Below are 19,206 nucleotides of genomic sequence, written 5' to 3'. Positions count from 1 at the left end.
CTTTCCTCTCTGTGTCTTTCTTCTATCAATTAAAAAAATCTTTTTCTTTATTCTTTCCATTAATGTTTTTTCGTTTTCTTTTTTTATTCATTCTTCACTTTTCTTGACTTTTTATTTTCCCTTTTCGTTCCTTTTCTTTATTTGAATTAACCTTTCTTTCTTTTTATCTTTCTGTAATCTTTATTTTTGCTTTAATTTTCCTTTAATTTTTTCTCTCTCATCTTTATCTCTTTGTTTTATTTTCCTTTTCCTCTCTTCCTTCACTTTTTACATTTCTTTATTCTTTCGTTTTCTCTTTCTTTCACACTGTCTTTTTTTTCAAACTTTTGTTTTTCACTTCTTCATTACTTCATTTTATCCTCTTTTAATCTTTTTTTATTTTGTCCTTTTACTTTTTTCCTTTAAGTTTCTTTCTTTTCTTTCTTTGTTTTTTCTTCCTCACTTTATCATTGATAATAGTTCTATTTCTTTTTCCTTATTTTTATTATTATTTTTTTTCTCAAGTCCTTTTTGATTGCTTACTTTCGTTTACTCTTTATTTCTTTCATTATTTTCTGCTTTGTTCCTTTCATCTTTTTTTTAAATTTCTGCTTCATTCTGACACCTTTTTGTCTACTTACTGTCTTTCTTCATATTTTATTGTTTATTCGTACCTGCTTTATTTACTTTTTTTCTTTCTTTATTTTATGCACGTGTCTCGAAATAAGTATCAGTCATTGCGTATAAAATGCCTATTTCGCGCAATGCGCCAGAAACAGTGTACGCACAGCGCCCATGATATTCTCTTGACATAAGGAACGCTTCTATTGGTTAAACTGCCAATATAAAGCGCATTTTGATTGGTAATATCCTAAAAATGGGCGTGTTGAAGATAAGAAGGAGGCAGTCCTTACAAAGATAAGAACGCGTTAAGAAGATTTTCAGAATACCGATTTGCAATGATTTTAGCGTCTTCTTATCTCAATGAGATAAGATAAAAGATAAGAACAAAGATAAGAACGTTTTCAGAATACCACCCCTATTCTTTTTTTTGCTTGTCAATTTTTAAGCGGGTACGAAATATCCTTAATTTATGGTTGAAAACCTTTTTTTGGAAAATCCTGGATCCGCCCCTGACTTTGACCAATGAAATATGGCCCGAAAGGACCATGCAGTAGGCCTGCATTTTTTATTTTTTGATAATGGTATACGGGTCTTACGATATTGATTGAAAATATTAGTCATTTAAAATACTATTGAAATTAACATTAACCTACAAGTCATTGTCATGTTGTCCCCTTCGACTTTGTCCAGATCTATTCTCTCTCTCCCTCTCTGTTATTCTCTTACCTTCGGTTCTTCTTTCGTCTTTCTTGTGTTTTATTTCTTCCTTTCTTCCACTCTCCCCCTTTTCGTTCGCCCTTCTCATTCAGGCCATTCGGTCTCTTCTTTCTAAATCTCCCTCTTGTTCTTCCTCAACCCCTTTCACTTCTTTAATTCTAATTCGTTAATTCCTCTTTTGTTGTCCGTTCTTGTTCCCTTTCGATCTTCTCTTTTTCTATGTCGATTATTTTCTCCTCCTTTCCTTCTTCTCTCTCCCCTTTGTTCACCCTCTACATTTTTCCCTATTTTCCCCCTTTTCGTTTCTATTTACACAATTCTGTTTTCGTTCTTCTCACCCTTCGATCTTCTCTCTTTTTGCCGGTTTTCTTTCTTCTTTCCTTCTTTGTTTTCTCCCTCCCTCACCCACCGCCTTATTCCTCTTCTTTTTTTTATTTCGTTCCTGTTTAATATATTTCTGTTTTCCTTCTTCCTCTCACCTGCTCATCCCCACGATCTTATTCCTCCCCCTCCATTTCTTTTTCTCCTACCTCGTCGATCTGCTCTAATTTTTTGACCTCATTTCTTCCCTTTTTCCTTCTCCTTTCTCTCTTGCTCATCCCAACGTCTTATTCCTCTTCCTTTTCCCTCTTATTTTTTGTTGTTCTATATTATTCCCTCTTCTCCCATTCGATCTTCTATTTTTTTTATCACAGCCGTTCTTTATTCTTCCTTTCCACACCCACCGTCTTTTCCTCCATGCCCCTTTTCTTCTTGTTCTTATCTTTGTTTTATCCTCTTTATGTTTCGGTTTATCGTTCTTTCCCAATTTGATCTTCTCTTTTGTGTGTGTTAGCAAGTGCCATTTTTTGTATGCCAATTTTTACCCCCAAATGCCATCACGAACGTGTTTTGTACATGCAGCGCCTTTCACACCCCGAGGCCGAGAATGACCCGTTTTATGCCGTTAGAAGGGGCCCCTTTGATTTCTTATACGGTGCCCTTTCTCTTATCAGTGCCCCTTTTTACCCAAGAAAGTGCCCCTTACCAACATGTTCTGTGCCCCTTTCACCTAGGAAGGACCATCAGTTTAGTCACGGTGTTAACGAGTGCCCCTTTGAAACAACAAATAAAGCAATATACTTCTGAAGGAAAAAATAATAATCATACGTGCATTAAGTTTCATCAGTCAGTTGAGTGGGTAGATGCGTACAGATGGGGGGACTCTTGCCTCCCCCCAAAAAAAATCACAACCAAGAAAAAAGAAAGAAAATATAAGAGAAGGAAAGAGAGATAATGATATTATTTCTGAATAGGCCTATAATTTATGTCAAAATCTTACACAAAATTGGATTTTCGTTATAAAAATGTTCATTTTTGCTAGCTCGAAGCTTCGATACTGCAGCCAATTCCAAAATTTTCGCTCACCACACTAAGTAGATTAGTCTTTCTTTTTTAAAGATATAGTGCGCTTTTAACGAGAAGGTGCCATTTTTCCCAGTACCCCCTTCAAATTCGCTCCACCGCGCCCCTGAAGTAAAGTGCTTCAAAGGGCTTGTGATTATAATTTTTAATCTATATAAAATTAAAAGCAATTAACGGGCCGTGGCAGAAAAATGAAAACCTAGGCTCCCCCTTCCCTTTCATTCCCGCCCGTGCTTCAAAGAGATTTTAATAATTGTCTTTTAATTATATTTATCAAAGAGTTACTAACCGTCAAACGGGATGCGAAATCTGAGTTATAAGGTTGGTCAAGATTGGTGATAACGTAATAATGGCGAAATGAAAGCCAAGCACAAGAACTGTTCAAACAAAGGAGATCAGCGCTTTGTAACTTTGGAAAATTATCATTATTATCTAAACTTTCTAAAGCTCACAATCCATCGTAGTTTGGGCGGCCAGGACCCCGTAACACAAAGGCTAATGATCAATTGTTAATACGAAAGAACAATTGGTTCGTACCGTAATCACCTTTACAGTACAAACAGACCGCGCCGGCGCTCGTCGGCCGACCGCCGGGTCTACGCGTAGTCTATTACTCGCAACGTCCGGGCTTTTGTTATTTCAAAACGTGTGAAGTGTCGATCATCAACTCAGAAATGGCGTGTTCAGTGCGATGTCGAAAGTCGAGACTGCATTTAAAGACGGATTATTGTAGCTTTTTAATCAGTTCTCGCACTGTTATCATCGTATGCACACAATTATTCGTCTTCGTTCAAACCGAATTATTCAACAAGCATTTCCGAGTTTCGCCTTCGCTTCGGTACACTGGGACAAAATGACCCGTCGTGATCGGGCTAGAGAAAGAGAGGAGAGGGATGTTCTAGCGGCGATGGAGCAGTTGGAGGCAGCTAATCTACGGATGGTGTCCCCAGAGGAAGAAGCCATGCTGCGGTCTGTCGTTGCAGATTACATGACTCGTCGGACCAGAATGAGAGATGAGAGTGATGACGAAGATATGGAGGTGGACGATGTGGTATGTGACCACATGTACGATGTTAACGAGGAGCCAGAAAAGGATGCCGAAGTCGAAGAAGATCTTCCCTTCTTAGATGCAGAACCAGATCTAGTTTTACCAGGTAGGTAGTAAGATTGTCATTGATTAACTTCTATTTTACATACGTTTTTTTATTTTTATTTAATATTGTGATAGAAAAACAATTTAAAAAAATGTAACACAATTTTTCTAAAAATGCAGATTTTTAAACTTTTTTCAGTTCTATTTAAAACTAAGATAAAATGAAAAGTTTCAACCAGTGTAGACTCCAATTCATTTTTATTCAATTCCATTCAGAATCAACAGTCCTGGAGCATGTGAGTATAAAATTCATAATTCTAAAATACTTAAAAGCCATATTGAAAATATTGTAAAGTTTGCAGCTCTGTTATAATTTTTGTTACCGGTATTATTATTATTTTCTTTTCTTCTCATCACAGATACTGCTATTGTGGATGCTGAGGAAGAAAGACTCAAGTTTGAAGACTGGCAGAAGTGTACCTGTAGTCGTCGCTGCAAGCAGCTGTTCCCTGCAGATGATGTCATGGCGTACAGACTAGATATTTTGGGCCTTTCGAGAGAGATGAAGGACATGGTCATTATGGGACAGATCAGCGCAACCCAGGATATTAGCCCTTCTACCAAATCAACTAAGCGCAAGGAACAGAAAGCCAGAGAGATTTCACGCACCCAGTACTTTTTTCATGGAAGTGCTATTTGCGTCAACATGTTTATGTTCTTGCATTGGTACGTTCTTGTTCATGATTTTAGGCTTCAAATCCTGTATAATTTTTATTATTTATTATTGTTTTTGTTTTGTTTTTTCTACAGTCAAAACAGTGTGTAAATAAAAAAAGAATGTGCAATTGAGTAAGAATGCATTATAGTTTTATTGATCAAAACATTCAACCAAGTAACAGAAAGTGAACATTGTTAAGGTATCAGTGATACAAATTTTAAACAGCAAAGATGAATTTTGGAAATAAAATCATCTTTTACAATCAAATTGGCAGAATAGTGTTAAATTTATTTTCATTGTGTTTATTCCAATGTACAGGCGCAAAGCAATTGTGAGGTGAATTGTTATCAAATCTTATGTATAGGCCTAGTTCAAAATTACAATGCTGGATGTATTTTAAAATATTATATTTTCCCAGAAATAGTGTTGGTGAATAAAATGTGTAATTATCACGAATTCATGTACTATTTTCATTATTAGCATTTCCTGTAACAAATTGAACAGTCTGAAGACTTGGCTGCGGCAGAACGGACTTTCTCCTGTCGTGCTCAAATCTGGAGGCCGGAGGAATCTGAAGAACTGCCTCACTCCGGAAGATGTCCAGAACGCTGTCAAGTTCATTGGAAACTATGCTGAGGAGTTTGCTGTCTTCCTCCCAGGGAGGGTTCCCGGATTTTCAAGGGCTGACATTCGGTTGCTACCATCATCATCGACCAAGGCCTCGATTCATTCATTGTATCAAGCCTCTATGGAGGAACAAGGTAGTTATCACTTTTTCCTATTTTGATTCTCCTATTGGAGTACTTTGTTTATATAGGATTTTTAAAATTCATTGCTATAAGCATTGTATTTACTTTCTTCAAAAAATTCTGAACAACCATAAGATAATGAAGTGTGGCCAAAGGACATGAAATGGATCTCCCTCCTCTTATGTAATAAACATCCTTTATTTTGTATGAATCCTATTTTCACAATGTGTGTCCATTTCTAAAGATCTGTTCTTGTTTAAATATTTCAATTTCATTCTTTTTGCCTCATACAGGTTGTACCTGATAGCATGATGAATTTGGTAATTTTTTTCTTGTTTCTTGTGTGTTTATAACAAGTTTTCTTTTTCTCTTTTTTTATCATTTTGTGCATGTAGATAGTCGAGCAATGGCTTTAAGCACATTCAAGAATGTGTGGCGACAGTACACTCCACTTATTGTAACAGCTAAACCAATGACAGACCTCTGCTGGACCTGCCAGCAAAACACCCAGAGATTGTTCATGAAAGCGAACCAGACAGAAGAGGAAAAGCTGGAACAGCTGCAGCACCACCAGCAGCACCTGGATGAGGTTTTAGTCGAAAGAACAAAGTACAGGTACATTCAAGACCATCTTCTTCATAGTCTTTCCTTTTCTTTCTCGCTCCAAAGTTATTAGATGTTGTCTGTCCCCAATCTAAATGAATTGTTTCTTAACCCTAATTCTCCGGGGGGGGGGGCATAATAGCCCCCCCCCTCGACAATTTTCGTGATATATCTGCTGCGCAAAATTTGTTGACCTCGCCGCTCTCTGACTTTTTACTTTTTAAGTCTCGCGCAAATTTTGAGACCAAATTTGTGACGTCTGGGTACGCGGTTATGACATTACGCAACATTAAAAAAATAACAAAAAAAAAAAAAAAAACAATAAAAAAACAAAAAGTAAAAAACAAAGAAATACATAAGAAATTAAAAAAACAATAAAATACATAAGAAATCGGTCTTGGTACCAGAATTTTTTTCATTCACAATTGTTAGGAATGCTATAAAGAATCTTTTCACCAAAAAATAGCATTCTAGGAGCTTTATTTAGTGAATCAAAGCAAAAAGTATGATTTCATGAATAAATTAGCATAATTAATTCATATAAAATAAAAATATATGAATTCAGTGAAATTTACCAATGCAACTGCGTAGATTACGTCATTCTCTACCATCATGCAAATTTTTGTTGTCGCAATCCGTGGCTGATATCAGAAAGGGGGCCATAATGGCCCCCCCCCCCCCCCCCCCGGGAATGTCAAGAATCAAAATACCCCGGGAGATTTAGGGTTAAACGGACTGGATGCAATAGGTTAATTAACAAATTGTATACCAATCAAACGCTTATAAGCTACAAATATAGCAATGCAAGGTTTGTGCATTGTGTCTGTCTCTCATATTAAAGTTTTAATTTTTTAAATTAATGTCAGGAAAATTTTCCAAATTTTGTTATTGATATTTGTTATGTTTATTTATTTTTTTACAGGGAAGAGACTGCTGCTGCAAAGGAAAGCATTGCTGGTGAAGGTGGTGACCTTGGACGACATCCACCAAACTCGAGGCAGGGCAAGATGCACTACAGCTTCGACTATGCTCAACAGGTTCACTATCCAGCCAATCCTCAACAACCTGGTCCAACATACTTTTTGTCAACGAGGAAGTGTGGGATTTTCGGTGTAAACTGTGAAGGAATCCCAAAGCAGGTAAAGAAATTTATTTTAATAAACTGATTAAAGTATCACAAACATGTTATGAGGGGGAAAAATCCATTGTTACTAAATTGCTATATTGGAAATACTTTTAGAGCAAGAGCAAACTGATCATTGCTTTCATTAATTGTATGTTATAAGTATTCTTAAGATCCACCATTTAACCTTATCTTAACTGGGCTATTTGTGATCAGTATATACTGGGAGGTCACTTTTACCTCCCTCATGCAAAACTAGGTAGGGTTTTAATAATTATCAGGGAATTTTTAAACTTCATCAGGGGGAAATCAGGGAATTTATTTTTCTTGAAAGCCTGGTAACCCTAAAATTGAATGAAGTTAGTTTATGTGTGTAGGAAAGCTTAGATTTTTTACGGGAAAAGAATACCCATATTTGTATACTCTTGAAAGTAAATGAATTATTATGTTTATTGAAGCTAATACATGTCAATCGTTTCGTTTTCTTGTCTGTTTTATCCCAGGTTAACTTCCTCATTGATGAAGGGATGGCACTTTCAAAGGGGTCAATTGCAGTAATATCCTACTTGCATTTCTTCTTCAACAACTTCGGACTTGGCGAAAAGGAAGTTAGTCTACACTGTGATAATTGCTCCGGTCAGAACAAGAACAAATTCATGCTGTGGTATTTGTCTTGGCGATGTCTCCACTATCTGCACGACGACATCACACTCAACTTCATGGTGGCTGGGCATACCAAATTTGCCCCAGACTTCTGTTTCGGCCTCCTGAAGAAGAAGTACCAGGCATCCCAGGTGTCCACTCTTGAAGACATCGCAAATGTAGTTCGCCAGAGCTCCACCAAAGGGATCAACGTTCCTGTCATAGTGGGAGATGAGTCTGGGAATCGACAAGTGCCAACCTACCAATGGCAAGATTTCTTGTCCCCACACTTTAGGCCTGTACCCGACATCAAGTCCTACCATCATTTCAGGTATGTTTATAAGCCATAAAATTATGATTATTTCTAATGTACAGCCATCCTTGCCTCTGTGGTATCTGTTGGGACTGCTTTGACTTAGTAATTGATGTACAAATGGTTAAAACTAATCCAATATTAGAGAAGTCGACTTTTTAATTTCAATAAAGACCATTTTGATTGCAGTTTTGAAGCATTTTCTCTTGTAAAAAAACCCAAATATTCAAGAAAGTAATTCATGTTATTATTTACAAGCTTATAATGTTTTTAATTAATATTAGTTTGTTAATTTGACTGTTAAGTACCATGGGTTCATTTTTTTTATAATTTTTTTATTTATCACAGATTCTCATCCAGAGAGCCAGGAGTGGTCTACTGCCGTCGGTTTGCAGACACAGAGGAGAAAAGATTTGTCCTGTTAAAGCCTGGAGCCAACCCACCACGTCTTCTTCCTCCAAGCCTACCACCACCTGGCCTATCGCACGAGCGACAACTGTACCTGTACCAGAAGATCCGACCCTTTTGCAGACCAGATGCCAGAGACGTAACTTGTCCAGAGCCAGAGCAGGAAGGACTTCGATGAGACTGGAACTTACACAACATGCTTTCTCCCTCCAAGTCTTTCACCACCTTGCCTGTCCTACATGCGTCATCACTATCTGTTCCAGAAGGTTCACCCCCTATGCAGGTACCAAGGACTCAACTTGCCCAGTGTCTGAGCAAGAAGGACTTTGGTGAACATATTTATCACAGTTTTAATTTACTTATTTCAACAACAGATGCACCAAAATTTTCTTATAAGTTATGAATGGTCATACATAAACCCATCATTATTTTTCAGTATGATGTCATTAGAATTTCCATGTACACATGAATTAAATAATTATTATTATTTCTAATTACTATTTATTCTGGTGCAGTTGTCCTGCCATTACATGCCTTGATATTGCCTCCTATGTTTGTCATTGATTTATGACTATTTTTTTTTCTAGCATTGTGAATTTTATTAAAGATCAATACCGATACAATTTTCTATAAGACTTTGTCATTCTGGGAGTGTTAAGTGAACTTTGCCATTGCACTTATTCTTTACTTAAGTTTGGCTTTTTTACAAGGGACTGAAAACAAGGGAGAGAGAGAGAGGGATGGGAAGAGAAGGAATTAGCGAAAACAAGGGAGAAAGAGAGAGGGACGGAAAGGAATTACCGAAAACAAGGGAGAGAGGGACGGGAAGGAATTGGCTAAAACAGGGGGGGGGGGGTGGGAAGGAATAAGCGAAACCAAGGAGAGAGAGAGAGGGATGGGAAGGGAAGGAATTAGCGAAAACTAGGGAGAAAGAGAGAGGGACGGGAAAGAATTACCGAAAACAAGGGAGAGAGGGACGGGAAGGAATTGGATAAAACAGGGGGGGGGGGGGTGGGAAGGAATAAGCGAAACCAAGGAGAGAGAGGGAGGGATGGGAAGGAATTAGCGAAAACAAGGGAGAAAGAGAGGGACGGGAAGGAATTACCGAAAACAAGGGAGAGAGGGACGGGAAGGAATTAGCTAAAACAGGGGGGGGGGTGGGAAGGAATAAGCGAAAACAGGGCAGAAAGAGAGAGGGATGGGAAGGAATTGGCGAAAACAAGGACAAGAGAGAGGGGATCGGTATTATACAGTGAAAACATGAGAAAAAATATCGTACAGCTTTTATTGTTTTTTGTTGTCCTTTCTCTAAAATTTCCATTTTCTTCTCGTAAAATAATATCAATGGTGTAACAGGCAGGGAGTAGGGTGCCCTTGCTGATTTCATCGCCATTATATTTATTAAAAAAAGGGAAAAGAAAGGGAGCAAAAAGAGAAAAGGGAAAGAAAGCGAGGAAAGGAGAAATGGAAGAAAAGGGAAAGGGAAAAGTGAAAAAACAATCATATGGCGAATCCAGGGGGGCAGAGGGAGCGCACGCCCCCCCCCCTAATATTTGGCGCCGCTCAAAAAAAATAAAATAAAAGTAAAGAAAGAAAAGGCGCCGCTTAAAAATAAAAATAAAGGAAAGAAAAGAAAAGAGCATTTGACAGGGTCAGACTTTACCCCTTTTTCAAAATTTTCTTTTATGGCGCCGGTGAAGTGCTTATGTGCGCCGCTCGGCAGTACGCCCCCCCCCCCCCCTTTCGCCAAAAGCTGGATCCGCCTATGAAAAAGTAAGAAAAACATACAAAGGGAAAACGGAAGGAAAGCGGGAAAGGAAGGAAAGAAGAACATGTGAGAAAGAACAAATCATTCCAAAATACTATGCTATTGTGATTAGTAAGAAAGGGAAATAAACAAAGATGACAAAATAGCAAACAACAGCGGGAAATTAAGGTAGAATGGAATGAGTCAAAAGTTCTATTGCAAAATTAAGAAAACGGACAAGAAAAAAAACAGAGAACTATTAACACAACCGGGCTTTTATTTATTTATTTTTTTTGTTGTTGAATTTATTATTATTATTTTTTTCTTTTTAGGGGGGTTCTCTCTCCTCCAAATTTAATCATTCAATCTTACAAAGACTTGTTGCACAAGGCATTTGCATGTTCTAATTCTTTATCTGTTACTGTGTTAGAATAAAATATTGGTTGTGCTTGATATCGATCCGAATCAGCATTCATGTTGGAGGTGCCGTGGCTGAGTGGTCTAAGGTGCCTGGCTATACATGGAGAGTCCGGGATCGATCCCCGCGGCTACGACACCTTTGCTCTTATATCCTTCATTCAGATAAATGGAAATGCTTTACGCATTATTTGTAACTACATGTAGGTGTGCACTTGTTTGTTTAAAAAGATAAAAAGCGTATCTCCCCTAATCTATCCTCTGTTGGAAATAATTATAACGGGAATTTACTCAGGGTACCTCCTCGCTCTCTTTGTTGTAGAATTAAGACGTTTATGTCAAGATTTTTTTTCTGCACCACTTTTAGAATCATTATAAACCTTTTTCTATTGCCTTTTTTCATTAATATACCTTTATGTATTTTGTACTAATTTCAAATCATTCCAATGCTGTAAATTATACCCCCCCCCCCAATGATCGGTAATAGACGATATTGAACAAATTATTCGCGTTTTTGTTCTCACTGTCTCAATCTGACATAAGCATTCATAAAACATGAGCACACAAGCCATTAGTAAAGGTGAGGTACAAATTATTTTGAAGGCCCATCTTACCATTATTTTTACAAGGGATAGTTTTTTTTTTTACATGCGGTTAAAGTTCAGGTCATAATGACTCGCTTCAGTCGCTTGATAGATTACATGTCAAGAGTCCGGGTGAGAGTAAACGCCATCGACATTCAAACAAGCCGATGGCACAATTGGAATACTCCCTCCTCCGTGGTTTTAGGTCCAACCTTTTATATCATGGCATTCTTTTTCTTTCACGAAGATTATTATAAAACCCCGGTTTAACCACTGATGTGTAGAAGATAATTGATTGACATGGAGCGTTGTTTTGTCTTGCAGTCGCGCGTGACTTGCAAGTTGACTATTGTTCTCAAAGCAGCCTCCTCATTGGTTAATCGTTTCGCCTTTTTTGGCAAGCGGTTACTAGGGCATTTCGGTTAGCTCGGCGGTGGCAAAATAGATTTTTTCATGGAGCGGGGTCAAAACGGAAGTCAAACTTCGAAGGCGTTTTTCTCTTGATTTTTATTTTCAAGAGCCCAATTCTTCTTGCATTCTAAGGCTAATATCTCTACTAATATTTACTCTTAAGGGTCGAGTGATATATCAAATTAAAGGTAAAGAAACGGGGAATAATAATCACTAAAAAAAATGGATTTGGAACATTCCGACTTGTCTCTCATTTCGGTGTGTCGAGTCACATATGTGGCTTATGTCGTTAAAGATGCATGCAAATGCAAGTTGTGGTACCTGGAAAATTTACCTGTAAAGATAAATGCCAGTTGTCTCAAATGAGTTTAGAGTATATGATTAGCAATGTCTTCTACCCCTATCATACATTTATCCTTTTGGAGTTCAAAAGGTCTATTGGTATGAAACCAGCATTTGATTAACAATGTCTTCAATGTTTAGCCTTTAGGAAGGTGAACAGATTGTTTGATTTGAAGCCTGTATAAACATATGTTTAGCCTTACCCTTGTTGAGGCCAACAAACTAATTGGTGTGATGCCATTACATGGTTAGCAATCTCTTTGACACCTTTTATAATTATGCCTGACCTTTTGAAGGTAAGCAGGCCAATTGGTATGAAGCCAGTATATGACTAGCCACATCTTCAACCCCTATCATATATTTATCTTTTGATGGTTAGAACCCATGTCATATGTTAAGCCTTTAGAAGGTCAACAGGTCAATTGGTATGAAGCCAGTATATGGTTAGTGCTCTTCTCGACCCCTTTCATACAGTATATTAAACATAGAAGGTGAACAAGTTGTTGGATATGAAGCGAGTATTTCTTTGACCCTTTTCGCATGTTTGAAGGTCAACATGTCAACTGGTATGAAGCCAGGATATGGTTAGCGATCTCTTCAACCCCCATCATATGTTTAGCTTGAGAGAAGATAGTTGGTCCTTTCTGCCTCATCAGGTCAGCATCTCTCCTCATCACGCCAAGGTCTGAACCAACCGCTTCGGCCAGGTCCGTCTTGTTGATTACCAGGAGGTCACTCTGTGTGATCCCTGGTCCGCCTTTCCGAGGGACTTTGTCTCCACCTGATTGGCAAGGAAGCAAATGAGCATTAATTCAATCGAGCATAACACCGATGATGAAAAATGATATGCCGATATAAGAGTTAATGATGCCTCTCCCTCACTATTTTTGCAAAGTTCAAAGTTTGTTCAAAGTTCAAAGTTTATTTTCCACACTTCCTTAAAAACATAAAAACAATTTAGAACATAAGCATATCAAATCATAAATAAAACGTACATACGGAAGATAAACAAAGTGCAAACATGGAGAATACAAAATATATTATACAGATTTGCAGATATGACAATTATGAAACTCTTCATGAAATCATGATAGCTTTATACAACAAAGACAATCTCACATGTTCATGTAGGAATGAAACTTTGTTTCACTGGTTTAATTTCTTTGAGCAGCAATGGGTATATACGGAAGATGAAATTTTTGAAAAGATAGACACATGACCCCAACATGGTCTAGGTTCATTGAACTTAAATTACCCTTGACCTTGGTCAAGTGACCTGAAACTAAGGCAAAATGTTCAGTGATACTTGATTACCCTTACGTCCAAAGTTTCATGAACTTTCTAAACTATGATGACATTTAAAAAAGACATTTAAAAAACTTAACCTTGGTTTAATAAGGTTTCAATGTTGAAGACGCCACCGCTGCAACCGTTGAAAAAGTGGCACCAATAGTCTTGCTCTGCTATGCAGGCGAGACAAAAGAAAAATCACCATGAATAGTTACCTGCAACATCAATCACATATATGATGTAATCGGCCAGCTCTCGACTGAAGTTAGCAGCTAAGTTATCCCCTCCTGATTCAACAATCACTATCTGGGGCTGAAACTTGACGGTCAACTCCTTAATGGTTGCCAAGTTGATGGAGTAGTCCTGAAAAATAATCAATTTTTCATACAATGTTGAAATAGACCAAACAGAATAACTAGACATTTATTTAGCCTTACTAAAAAAGACAAAAATCTGTACTGGTCGGTTATTCTCCTTTATAATATGGGTTCAAGGATGTTAACATAGTGAGTGCATAAAATCACATTAAAAAAAATCCTACGCAACCCCCTAGCCATGAATTTTGGGCAGCACTGCACGATTTTGTGTGCAGCCTTGTGCATTTCGGGTGCATCATTTTCCCCATAGCGCATAAAAAGTAAGACACCATCTGAAATACGCGTTCTTTCAAATCAGGAAAGGCTATTGTTGCCGGTGCTTACTTAGACCTGCAAACTAGATGCACCTGTGATGTCACAATAGAAAGCAGGTATGATTATGACCTCTTCATCTTTGCGATACCTCACATATTTGGAGGGATTCGAACAACCTTTCCACTACAGAGTTATACTGCTGAACCGTTTCATACATCAAATAATGCACATCTTTAAATTTTGTGATGCAGGCATACTGTGTATTTGCAATTCGATGCAAAAACACTGGGCGCAAGAACCTTCGAATGCGCTGCATCACCACAACACACTCATAAATGTGTATTATATGTATATCATTTTATTCATGCGTTATTCAGCGCTTTCACGAAAGCGGGGTGTCTTGTCTGATGCGTAAATTTCCACTACTTGAATATCTGGCAGTGACCATTCACGTACCTTATGTTAAAACTATGACTAATCTTCTCATAAACTTGAATATTTCATAGGGTTTCCTTTCCAGGTGATCTACATTAGGGCATTTTCACCACAGATGGACACAGAGGCAAAAAAATCAAGTTTATATTCATGTCAAATGCTTTATGGTTTTTAATAAAACAAGACCTGAAGTTTCTGAGACAAAAATTTTTACGACTCTGGCAGCCATTTTTTATTTCAAAATGGCTGCCAAAGTATGGATACAAATTAGTGTTGAAAATAGTATATTGATACATATTTTGTTTTGACAGATTTTTAAAGAACAGGTTTGATCATGATGTTTTCGCCTAAGATTTAGCTTGCTATTATAACACTTTTTAAAATCCCACAGAAAGAAACACCAGTAATTCATTCATCTGATAAAAAAACATTGATGAAGTATGTGACATGGTATGTAATGTCAGTTACCAAAAACATGAACTTTTTTTTCTCATTTCCTGGAAAAGAGGATATATTATATGAAACTTGGTAGATTTCCTCTCTAGGTAACACCCCTCCCTTTTGCACCAAAATTAAAGATTAACAATTAACAATGAAGCCATAGGGTACCATTAAATATATGTAATGTCAGTTACCAAGTGGAAAATGTAATGTCAGTTACCGAGATGTAATGTCAGTTACCATAATAAAACGTTGGTTACCAATATTGAAATGCAAATATGTGGTCAATTTTAGGGTGAAGAAATATTGTATACTTGTTATTAAGTCTTTCACTTTAAAAGTCTCACCAGAAGGAGCTTGCTATTGACTTTTAAAAGGTATATTTCACAAGGAATACTCTATGAAATTATGAAGGAAGTTGCATTCCCATCGTGCAAAAAAAAATTACTATGAAATTGTTTTGTACATGCACTTACCAAGTACCTAATTGTTTGTATCAGACAATTTTTTGTTTGGTTTTCGGGGGTGGGGGGTAGGGGATACTTTTCCCAACCTATTGCCTAAATATGCAAAAAAAATTAAGCTTAACATTGTGATGAAGGGGATTTCCAGGGTCCCTTTTTTAGTTTCCAGGATTCTTTTGAGCATTGCCTCGCTAAAAGTAAATTCCTGGTGTTTATACAGGTGTGGATGTGTGATACAATTTTGTTTTTGGTTTACAAGTATAGATGAAAAGTGACATTTGACAGTTCAGATCAATGTTGCATGGATCTACTAAAACTGTTTTTTTTTTTTAATTTACAAATAGTTCAGTATCAGCTTAGAAGCTGGAGTTTATTTTTTGTTGACAGGTTAAAAAAGAAATTAGCAAAGAAAATGATTAAACAAATTATGAAGAGAATTGAAATCCGACAGATATGAACAAGCATTGCTTGCACTGACCAGAATAGAAATCAATAAAACTACATGGCTGCATGAGATTTGGGGGAGGGGTACGTGTAGCCTAGGGGAGGAGACCCTTATTCATTTTGCCTTTTTTGAGGGGAGGGGGGGGGGGGTTGGAGAAGGAAAAGGTTTAAAAAGTCAATATAAACTGATGAATATATATTATGGGTGTATAGTCAGAAAAATCCATGTGGGCAATTCCACAGGTTGGTGGACATGAGCTTAAAAATTCAAATTCAATATTTTCTTGAATTTTTTAATACTTTAAGTCCTTCATACATGATAGTTTCAGGAACAAAAAATAAAAAGTTTATTTTCATATATGAAAATAAACTTTTTATTTTTTGTTCCTGAAACTATCATGTATGAAGGACTTAAAGTATTAAAAAATTCAAGAGCGTGATCGGTTCATCACGGACGGACATTTGATAGATTTTGAAAACTTTTAAGGCTTGTAACAAATTAGGAATAAGATGAACATGGTTCCTTTTTGTTTTATAGTGAAGGGTAGGACAAAGTATGCTGAATGATGAAAAAAGTTTGTTGCCATGGTTACCTACAAACATAGGTAGCCACTAAATGTGCCATATCACGGACGGACATGATAGAAATGTGGTTTTCAGAATTTTTGAACATTTTTATTGTTTCTATCTAAATAGCTTAACTTTGACCAATAATTGTTAATGCAACTTACACTCAGGTATGTTAGCTTCTATGTTCAGCATATTGAATTCTTAACCAATATCAAACTTCTGAGAGAATTGCAAATATTTTCCATCACGGACGGACATCTCGGACGGACATCACGGACGGACACAATTAAAATACATTGGAAGTACCTTGTAGGAAGTTCTTATTACTTGTTTGGGGGAACAAATGCTATTGTATTGATGATTTGTACATTTTGTTATATGATTAAACAATATTAGTTGCACAATCAAGTTGCTACAACTTCAATCAAGTTGCTACAACTTGACTTAAGTTGTAGCAACATGATTTCTATGCTAGACACACAAATTAATCTAGCCATATGATTGCTTTTAAACACAGTTCTTTTTAAAATCAAATATCCTAATGCACATTGTCTTCTTTTCAATTTAGAGAATACTATAGTTGGTACCAGAGGCGTCGATCATGGGGGGGGGGGGCAGGGGGGGCAACCGCCCCACCAATGAAAATATTGGGGGGGCAAACATATTGTTTTGCCCCCCCAATAATTCCGCATGTGCAAAAAATAAAATAAGATTGTAATGTTACACAGAAATCAGCGAGCGGGATTGAGATACACAACTCGTTCTTCATCTAAAATCGTGCTCAAAATGTCCGGTTTTCAGATTAGAATATAAAAAAATTTCAGCTCGCGCTTCGCGCTCGCATCATTTCTGTAGCAAAAACCCATACTTTTCATGATTGAATAGGTGAATAGAATGTCCCGTTTTCAGTTCTATACCTCAAAAGAACTCCCACTTCGATTTGCAATAATCTTTTGTTGGATATATTTCTTGTTCTTTATTAAAAACGTCAATTAAACTCTTTTTTTTTAAAGATCAGAATATCAAAATTTTCAGCTCGCGCTTCGCGCTCGCATCTATTATTATTATTTTTTTTTAATTTAATTTGTTGGTGAGATGTGTGTGTGTATATATATATATATATATCTATATATAGGCATATGTGTGTGTGTGTGTTTGAGTCTGTTTGTTTTGTGTGATCGAGCGCCTTTGGAAAGTTGATTCATGATTTTGCCCCCCCAATCTGAAAAATGGATCGACGCCCCTGGTTGGTACCAAATCAACATCCAGTGGATCAATGATCATGTTGATACTTTTTATGATATATCATGATGATACATGTTCGTACATTTTTAGGCATTAATTTTCGAAGAGCACAGATTTTTTTTTATGTCCATTAACTAAATCCAAAAGATTCATAGGTTGATCATTATGCTTGTTTGGTGGATCAAGTATGACCACAACACTTGTCCAGGCTCTCTTCAAATTCATCTTTTGTCCATATTAAAGTGGAGACACCCCTTCACATCAACAGCCCTCATGTATTTAGGCCCTGACCGAATCCAAAATTGAAATCAGATACCAATTAAACTTCTAAACACTGCAGTGCAAGCTTTATATGAATTGTATGCATTTTCAGATTACCAGATCAGCAATTTGCTCAAAATTAGCTCCAAAATGGACTTAAAAAAACAGGAATTCTTGTACTTTTCACAAGCCTCAAGGACGTGATGTCATGTTCTGTTAGAAGCATTGTGAATCCATAGGTTTGTACATGGAAAAAATGACGATTTTTTTTTTTCTGCTTATCAGAATATGCATTCTATTTTCTTCTTTTCCATCACTTTCTGCAAGCTTCAATTGATGAAATATACAACTTTTGACTTATTCTTGCTCTATTTCATTTCCAGCTTTTTGGCATACATGTAGCTTCCAACTCTATCTGCATTCCAATTATGTTTAAAAAAAAATTCCTGACAACAATTAAGCCCCAATAACAGCCAAAGAAAGATTTCACAAAAAATTGTGAAGAGTTGTAGGTTCCCATCCATTTGAGTTCTGAATAATTCTCAATACCATTTTTCACTGCAAATTGGAACTAAGATTGAATTCATAATCTGCTCAGTATTTGCTCATTGTCTGTCCGTGATGAAATTAATGTCCGTCTGCGATTATTTTGATTGATTTATGATATGGATAAAATGTATGGATTTTAGCTATATTCAAATGAAATGATGTACAGTGTCTAGACTCTAGTGAGATGCTTCTACACACTTTTATTTTTGTTTCTATTCTGATAAAGAATAAAAAGCTGAATCCATACATATTATCCATATCATAAACTCAATAAAAATGATCATGGACGGACATTAATTTCATCACGGACGGAAATTTTAAAATGGAATGTTAACATCTACCAGAAAAATTTACTTTCCATATTTTTTCTACTATTGATGATAGATTAATGTTCAGAGTACAAGAAAATCCAAACCAAATTGGAGTTACTTTGAAAACAATAAAACTAGAGTGAATTGAGTTTGAGTGAATTTACACTGTCCGTCCGTGATGAAATTAATGTCCGTCCGTGATCATTTTTGATTGAGTTTATGATATGGATAAAATGTATGGATTTCAGCTATGTTCAAATAAAATGATGTACAGTGTTTAGTGAGATACCTCTACACCTTTTTATTTTTTATTTCTATTCTGATAAGAAATAAAAAAACTTTTTATATTTTTTTTCATCACGGACGGAAATTTCAAAATGGAAATGTTCACACCTACCAAAAAAAAATACTTCCCAATATTTTTTTTCTACTAATTTATGTTTGATAATAGATTAATGTTCAGAGTGCAAGAACATCCAAACCAAATTAGAATAACTTTAAAAACAACTAGATTTTAATTCGTCATGCGGACGAATTAGGTGGTCTGTCATGATTTTTCATTCATTGTCGGCTAATGTTGTATAAAATGAATCCCGGGAATGAATCATTCAGATATGATTGATAATCTTGATCATAGACATCAAAGGAATAAATTTTGACCATTGCTAAATGTGATTATAAATGTAGTGA

At 36.5% G+C, this 19,206-nt stretch overlaps 2 protein-coding genes across 2 annotated transcripts; one reads left to right on the top strand and one right to left on the bottom strand.

Annotated features, from left to right (window-relative positions):
• Positions 1 to 1,032: 1,032 nt before the first annotated feature.
• On the top strand, positions 1,033 to 9,002 carry LOC129266415 (uncharacterized). The gene is made up of 8 exons (XM_064109060.1): positions 1,033 to 2,487; positions 2,584 to 3,878; positions 4,237 to 4,543; positions 5,016 to 5,296; positions 5,680 to 5,899; positions 6,810 to 7,026; positions 7,514 to 7,983; positions 8,314 to 9,002. Exons 2-8 carry the CDS (start codon positions 3,491 to 3,493, stop codon positions 8,549 to 8,551), a joined length of 2,121 nt encoding a protein of 706 aa, XP_063965130.1. The 5' UTR covers positions 1,033 to 2,487; positions 2,584 to 3,490; the 3' UTR covers positions 8,552 to 9,002.
• Positions 9,003 to 11,153: 2,151 nt separating this feature from the next.
• Positions 11,154 to 17,434, bottom strand: LOC135156596 (uncharacterized). The gene is made up of 3 exons (XM_064109160.1): positions 17,405 to 17,434; positions 13,380 to 13,527; positions 11,154 to 12,655 (listed from the first exon to the last, which is right to left on the bottom strand). Exons 1-3 carry the CDS (start codon positions 17,432 to 17,434, stop codon positions 12,426 to 12,428), a joined length of 408 nt encoding a protein of 135 aa, XP_063965230.1. The 3' UTR covers positions 11,154 to 12,425.
• Positions 17,435 to 19,206: the final 1,772 nt, after the last annotated feature.

This window comes from Lytechinus pictus, chromosome 14 (assembly GCF_037042905.1).
Source record: "Lytechinus pictus isolate F3 Inbred chromosome 14, Lp3.0, whole genome shotgun sequence".
NCBI lineage: Eukaryota > Metazoa > Echinodermata > Echinoidea > Temnopleuroida > Toxopneustidae > Lytechinus > Lytechinus pictus.
The sequence above is the reverse complement of the archived record's forward strand: the minus strand, read 5'-3'. Positions and strand labels throughout refer to the sequence as shown.

Excerpts from the sequence above, each read along its gene's own strand:
- LOC129266415 (XM_064109060.1), top strand. The coding sequence starts at position 3,491 with ATGCACACAATTATTCGTCTTCGTTCAAACCGAATTATTCAACAAGCA. Across the intron at positions 5,297-5,679 it reads AGCCTCTATGGAGGAACAAG|ATAGTCGAGCAATGGCTTTA; the intron begins GTAGTTATCACT and ends TTGTGCATGTAG. Across the intron at positions 7,984-8,313 it reads AAGTCCTACCATCATTTCAG|ATTCTCATCCAGAGAGCCAG; the intron begins GTATGTTTATAA and ends TATTTATCACAG.
- LOC135156596 (XM_064109160.1), bottom strand. The coding sequence starts at position 17,434 with ATGATCATTGATCCACTGGATGTTGATTTG. Across the intron at positions 13,528-17,404 it reads ATCCACTGGATGTTGATTTG|GACTACTCCATCAACTTGGC; the intron begins GTACCAACCAGG and ends ATTATTTTTCAG. Across the intron at positions 12,656-13,379 it reads ATATGTGATTGATGTTGCAG|GTGGAGACAAAGTCCCTCGG; the intron begins GTAACTATTCAT and ends CTTGCCAATCAG.